The 7,685-nt window shown below is 39.6% G+C and overlaps 1 protein-coding gene across 1 annotated transcript in view; it reads right to left on the bottom strand.

Annotated features, from left to right (window-relative positions):
- Positions 1-5,507: 5,507 nt before the first annotated feature.
- vsnl1a (visinin-like 1a) overlaps positions 5,508-7,685 on the bottom strand; it is a 43,667-nt gene continuing 41,489 nt past the window's right edge. Inside the window, exon 4 of the mRNA XM_003440702.4 lies at positions 5,508-6,024. Within this exon, the coding sequence (XP_003440750.1) occupies positions 5,827-6,024 (198 nt within the window). The 3' untranslated portion in view covers positions 5,508-5,826. The remainder of the gene's footprint in view (positions 6,025-7,685) is intronic.

Raw genomic sequence — 7,685 nt, 5'->3', positions numbered from 1 at the left:
GCTGCCATCTCCTTGTGTTTTTAACATACTGTAGATGTAATTTAGTGGAAATGCTGTCCTCTGCGTGAACCCATTTAGATCAATAGACTGTGCATTTTCCACATTTGCACAAGGGTTAGTGGGTCGCCCGATTCTTAGTTTGCCTCAGGCTTTAAATGGCTTGTGATGCAGTCCCTGGGGTTTTAGTGGGATGATGAGTGTGGAGATGAGAGCTGCTAAGTGAACTCTGTGCAGTCAGTGGTGTGTCAGAGTCATTTTATTATTAAGATTAAATCGTTTCTTAATGGTGACACCTAGTGGTTGTACAAGGACATTTCAGATGATTTTATTACGTAGCTGCATCATTACAAGCTTTTCTATGCTCTCTTTTAGTAAATTAGGGAATTATTTTTATTTATACCAGTAAATCTGAAATAAGGACCCACATTTGAATTTTACACCAAGTACCTGTTAGAGCTGTCAGTAGATGTGTGGCTGAAGATCACAGCAAAGTGATTACAGTTACTGAACAGTTTGTTTTTTAAATTATTGACAGTAGGATGTACTGTAATTAATAATAACTACAAGCTCAACACTTCTGAGGATTAATTGCTTTTTCTTAATTATACTTAACTGGAGTGTTAAGTACAGTTAACAAGACTAAACACATCACTTCTGACATTCAGTGAACTGAAAACATCGTTTTATTGCCGTGGTTCTTTAGAAGTGAACGATCCCAGTTTGCTCTTGGAGGACTCACAAATGTAAAGTGGAATCTTTAATCCAGGTTTTGTACACTTTATATATTTCCTTTGTATACTTTTACAATGGAAGTTGAAATATAGTGAAACTGGAAATAATTGGGATTGAATTGGAAATAATGTAGGCTAAAACCTACCAACCTACCTTGAGTGTAGCTGTGAGTAAATGTGCTTGATTTTACACATTTGTGTTCAACAGAACGTTTTCACAGGACTCTCTTTATTTTTGTGTAGTTTATTTTGGGTAACTCCATCACCATTTGTGTGAGGCAACACGCTCACACAAAGACGTTTGACGTGTTTTATTATTTGTTTGTAGGGTTTTTTTTCTTGTTGATGACCTTCCAGCTGTTACTGCTGAACGTCTGCCTAGGAACAGAAAACTTGATCAGGCCAGTTTGGTTAAACCAACAGATGTGTATCCCAGTGTGTAGGAGAACGCACATATACACTGTGATAAATAAACATTTCGAGTACACGTCGTGTTTCTTAGGCCGAGAGTCCTGAGTGCTTTTTAAAACTCTCAGGTAACACCAAGTGATTGCAGAGAGGACTGAATAACCACACCATTTTTTTTTTTTTTTTTTTAAATATATTTTTTTTAAAAATGTAAAAAAGATTTTTAAATTATTGGTTGTATGAAAAGTGCTGAAATATCTTATTTATTAGTTGGTATTTCTACAGTATTGATTTAGTATCAATAAAGATCATCAGATAAGCTGTGTGTTTAGTTTGGCTTAATATGTAAACCCTTAATGATGGTGTGACTTCAGGGGTCAATTAGCAGCACGATATAAAGGCTCCCTACTAACGACATTGTTTTGCATTTGTCAGTGTCGGTGAATAAACACCTACTCGTTGTTCATTGCTCCTTACTATCTTACTTCCCATAGAAACAGTAAGAAAGTATGATATTTTTTATAGGATGGCCCAGAGTCCCGTGAAAATGTTCTCTGTCATCACGGCTGCACGATGTGTAATTCATCTGTGGTCCTTGACACTGAATACACGGAGAACAGCTGAAATAATTCGAGTAATGGAAAAAGAGAACAAGTAACCAAAGAGGAGATAGAAGTATTAGTTAAACTATTAAAAGTGTATGATGAAAATAAAGCTTAGACAGGAAAAACGTAAAAAGTTTAATTACAATCACTGAGAAAATCGACAGCTTTAAGAGAAACAGCTCATTTTTGGTTCCTTGGTGAACCTCTGCCGACACTTCGGAGAAACGCTGCCTCATTATTTGCAAAATGTTATATTTTTCAGTACCGTTTGAGACGAGCACTTAAGAGCTAATATTTTGAATAACATAGTAAAATGTCTCAGTTTAAACCTTTGGTATGTTTTTTATGTTCCATTGGGAATAAAAATCAAATGAATTAGCCAGAAGAACAGCTAATGCTAATATGTGTACAGTCGTGTTAGTGACACCTTTTTGTCTCGCTAGCTCTAACAACAACATCAGCAACTCCTACCTAGGTAACTATGAGGGGCCACATCAAACCGAAGGCTGGGGACCACGAGTGTGCCTCCATGATTGACCTTTAAGTAACAGAGGAGACAACAGCCCATTGAATTCCTTTTATTAGATTAAACCACAACACAGGGAGTAGTGCAGCCATGTCGTCAGGGACACAATACATGCTACAAAAGAATCCTCGTACACGGTTGCCATTGCTTACATTTGGTATCTTGATAGCAGTAAGAATAATAACAGAGTTGTAATTAGAAACATTATCTGGCCAAAGGTGTTCATGTAAAGAAGTTCAGATTAGAAACTCAACACGGGGACAAGTCACACTGCTGTAAGATGACGATGGACTGCTATGATATATCTTTATTGCAGTACTGTGTATATTATGACACGTCACGTCTCCTTTATCCTCCGCTAGCTCGTAAAATACCGGTAGTTTTACGCAGGTTGGAAAATGTCAGGGGAGGGCAAACGGGTGATTTCCAAAGCATTCTTGGGCGGGGCACTGCGCTTCACTGAACTTCTCTACACTTGGTATGCATCAGTATGTGTACAATTTGTGAGAGAAAAGGAGTAAAAAAGTACAAAAAGTCTGACTGACTGGTTAGAGAGAAAGACTTTGAGGGGTTGAGGAGGGGGGCAAAAATCGTCCGATCTACTAAACACATACAGTAAGGGCCGTCCTCTGGTAGTAATGAAACGCCATTCACTGCTCCCTTTGCTGCTTTAGCACTCATTTACTTCCACTGAAAAAGACAAACAAGACACTCCAACAGCCTAACAAACAAACAAGAAAAAAAACTCCTCTGAAGTCATCGTGATGATATGCAACCCGTGGGCGAGCTGGAAAGAAGTGGATGCGATGGTAACGTAGAACAATCTAACTCCAGCTGAAGTGTTTTAGCTCCAGTGCTTCCGCTTTACTTCAAAAATCCTCCATGTTCAACATCTGTTAATTCGTATGATGACTGGATTATTGTGTTTCAGTGCGCGTGGAGCAGGGGTTTAGTTCTTAGCAACATATACCACACCTAATCTACAAGGAAACATGCTCCCACAGTTAAAGCAGTCAAAAGAAAACGTCTCAACAAATCACAAAAAAACCTACATCCCATACGACGGACTGACTGCGGTCAACTTTTTCCTCCCTAGTCAGTAAAAATCGTCTCTCCCGGTTCTCCCACCACCAAAGTGTCATCACGCTGCTCCGATAAGGTTTCCTGTCTTCGATCATAGGATGCAAAATGAGGAGCTTTTTTTTTTTTTAAGGCAGAACCTAAAGGCATGCAAATTAACTACATTTACAGTATTTACCGACAGTACGAGCATGTTTTCGGAAGGAAAAGTTGGACAAAATCCATCTCTTCTAGAGCTATTGGTACTTGAGACGATGGATAGAGTGTCTTATTGGAGGCAGATACATTATCATAGGAATTTGGTTCGGTTGACGTTACTCGATATAATGAAACACACACAGCTAGCGCCAGTAAACTCGGAACAATAAATAGAGTAGCGGCAAATTCAACGTAGCACATCACTGATGCGCAAGCTCCAGTAGAATGAACCTGTATGGAAAATACTTTGCACACTTCACATTTTGGCAGTTGATCTTTAAATAATTTAAATATATATTCATATTTATAGATCTATATATATGTATATACAGTTAAGCCCAAAATTATTCATACCCGTGGCAAATTTTGACTTAAAGTTACTTTTATTCAACTAGCAAGTTATTTTTTGACTGGAAATGACACAGGCGTCTCACAAAAGATAATAAGATGATGTACAAGACGCATCATTGTGGAAAAAAAATATTTCTCAGCTTTTATTTACATTTGAGCAAAAAGTATCATGTCCAGAATTATTCATACCCTTTACAAACTGTCACAGTCTCTGGGAAAATCCAAAGTTCCATCCATTCCAAATAGTCAAAGCTGTTCTAAAGCATCCCAATTACCCTGATTAATTGGAAATAGCTGTTTTGATCAACTCAACAGGTGAAAAACAGCAGCTCTCTGCAGGTGGTCTGTGGACAGTCATGGCTAAGACAAAGGAACTCAGTGAGGACCTGCAGCTGTGCATTGTGGCTGCTCACAAGTGAGGAATGGGCTACAAGGCCATATCCAAATGTTTTCAAGTTCCAGTGGCCACAGTGCAAAGTATTATTAAAAAATACAAGATGTTCCGCACTGTGGAAAATCTCAGAGGACGTTGTCGGAAGCCAAAAGTGACACCTGTGCTGGCCAGGAGAATAGTGAGAGAGGTGAAAAAGAATCCAAGGATCACCACCAAGGCCATTCTGGTGAATCTGGGCTCTGCTGGTGGCAATGTCTCAAGCCAGACAGTCCAACGGACACTGTTGGGTTCCACGGATGCAGACCAAGGAAAACGCCACTTCTCCAGGCACTTCTAAGGCATGCAAAAGCTCATTTGGCCTTTGCAAATGCTCATCTGGACAAAGAAGAAGGTTTCTGGTCTTCAGTGTTATGGTCAGATGAAACAAAAATTGAATTATTTGGTCACAATGATGTTGCCATCATTGTGATCATTTGGCATAAAAAAGGAGAAGCCTTCAACCCAAAGAACACCATCCCCACTGTCAAACATGGTGGTGGGAACCTAATGCTTTGGGGGTGTTTTTCAGCCAATGGACCATGGAACCTAATCACAGTAAACAGCACCATGAAAAAAGAGCAATACATGAAGATTCTCAACAACAACATCAGGCAGTCTGCAGAAAAACTTGGCCTTGGGAACCAGTGGACATTTTAGCACGACAATAACCCAAAACATACAGCAAACGTGGTGAAGAAATGGTTAGCAGACAACACCAGTAACGTTTTGCAGTGGCCTAGCCAGAGTCCTGACTTGAATCCAATTGAGAATCTGTGGAGGGAGCTAAAGATCAGGGTGATGGCAAGAAGACCCTCCAACCTGAAAGATTTGGAGCTCATTGCTAAAGATGAATGGGCAAAAATGCCTGTGGAGACATGCAAAAAGCTGGTCTGCAATTATAGGAAGCGTTTGATTGCTGTAATAGCCAATAAAGGCTTTTTTCTATTGATTATTGAGAAGGGTATGAATAATTCTGGACATGATACTTTTTGCTAAAATATAAATAAAACCTGAGAAATATTTTTTTCCACAATGATGCCTCTTGTACATCGTCTTATTATCTTTTGGGAGACACCTGTGTCATTTCTGGTCAAAAAAGAACTTGCTGGTTGAACAAAAGTAACTTTAAGTCAAAATTTGTCAGGGGTATGAATAATTATGGGCTTAACTGTATATATATATATAATAATAATTGTGCGAGGTGTTTATATGTAGTGAGAGTTGTGTGTTTGTGTGTATGTGTGTTTGTACTGTGAGTGCGCACCCGTACCGTTGGCACCTGCACACTAGTTGTATGTTGTGTGTAGATCTTTAATAGCAAATAACATTCTCATGCACACGAGTGTTTCAAACACAAGAAGCAGATCCATTGAAAGGTAGTCCAAGCATATATAGAGATTTTTTTCAGTGGAAATAGCTGCAAACTGAATGGAACATGAAATTCTTTCTGTGCAGTCCGTGGCGGCTGGTGGAGCGCTCCGCTCGCCCTCCGGCCTATTTCTGGAGGTCACACTGCAGCAGTAATACGATGGACGGGTCGCTCTTGGCCGCCTCTTTGAACTCCTCCAGCGTGATCTGATCGTCGTTGTTCTTATCCATCTTGGAGAAGATCTTGTCCACCCTCTGCTCGGGCGTCAGGCCGTCCTCGTTCATCTTCATCATGATCACCGTGCCCACCATCTTGTAGATGGCCTGCAGGGGGAGGAAGAGGGCAGAAGACTTTTAGAGTACGCTTCAAAGTTTTCTTCAGCTGCCAGTCTCTAAATCAGGGGTCTCAAACCTGTGGCTCTTTTTTCCAAATAATTCCGAGTAACAATGTCTAACATGGATTTATACACATGTCTAAATGGCTTGTCTTTATTCCCCATAGCTACGGATTCCAAGTGTTTTAAAAAGTACTGGTAAAGTGCTTGTCACTGCAAGTCTCATTCACAAACACATTCATTTAGATTTGTTTGCTTTCACCATCAATGCTGCTGACGTAAAGCTAGAGTGTGTAGAATCTCTCCTCTAGATCACAGATTGCGGTTAAATGAATACTGTGTTCTTGCCCCTCCCACTTCAAGCGTCAACGGTGGCCTCGGTAGGACAAACAACTCTCGCTGTCATTTATCTCTAGTGAGTGTAGTTACTCTGTCCATGACTGTCCGTTTACCTCAGCTGGTAATATATGTTCCTCTCGAGGAGGCTGTAAAACTTTGAGAAACTAGCATGATACGAGTCGATAAGTCAATGACAGCAATACTGAGGTTGTGTTAGCTGTTAGCTTCTGTTAGCCTGTTAGATACTATTAGCTGCTGTTAGCCTGTTAGATACTATTAGCTGCTGTTAGCAGACGTTAAAGATGCTTTACATTGTTGAGCTCGGACACTTAGCAATACACAATAATAATCTGAAAGAGCTATTTGTGATCGTAAAATTTAAAGTAACTTCTATCATAAGTGTACCACACATGTGGGGGCTCTCTAGCCACAGTCCACCACAAATGGAACTATACGTTGTGCTGACACAGTCCACAACAACTATGACAAACATGCTCCTTACTGTTTTTTCCTACTAAGTATTTTTCTTCTTCTATGATGGATTAACTCAAAGAGAGAAACTCCTCTGCAAACACAAGGACAACAGGTAAACACTTGTAGTTATAGCCAGTCTGCTGCAGAGCTTTCACATGTGGTTTAGCTAAACCTATCCAGGATGCTGAAGTATGAAGTTGCTTATAAGTGGTGACTTTGATAGTAAAGTTTGCTGTAATGTCTATCTGGATGTTCTATTTGTTGGTATAATTGGATATACTGATCAAAATAAAACTAGAATAACACAATATCTGCAACCTGTGCTGACTATAGATGTTGTTAGTGATGTTCACCCACATGACCGACAGGGTGAAATACAAATCTGTGCAAGTTTCCTCTGAAAAAGCATGAACACCGTCTCTCCTCTATTACTGCTGACACATTACATTTTATCGCTTTTTCAAAGCTTTTTAATTATATGTCTTTTCCAGTCAGAGAGACATTGAAATATATATTTTTCAGATCGCCTGCAGGGGGAGAATGAACACTGCATATTTTCCTTCAGCTGTCACATTCTAATGTTTTCGGGTGTCTTTCAGTTTCTGCTAGGAGACATAATGTGACGTTACTGTTCAGAACATAACAACGGTGAACAACTTCACATTATTACTAATGTTTGCCTGCATGAAACAGTGGGAAATGCCTTTGGGAAGCATGAAAATGACCTGAATGCTGAATATGAAGGGGCATCAATTCTCTGTTTCTCCAAATGGGATATTATTGATCCTTACACAAGGATCATGAAAGAATGATAAAATAATGGATGCCTCAATGCAA

Source organism: Oreochromis niloticus, linkage group LG15 (assembly GCF_001858045.2).
Source record: "Oreochromis niloticus isolate F11D_XX linkage group LG15, O_niloticus_UMD_NMBU, whole genome shotgun sequence".
Classification (NCBI taxonomy): Eukaryota; Metazoa; Chordata; class Actinopteri; order Cichliformes; family Cichlidae; genus Oreochromis; species Oreochromis niloticus.
This window is presented reverse-complemented; position numbering and strand designations above follow the sequence as displayed.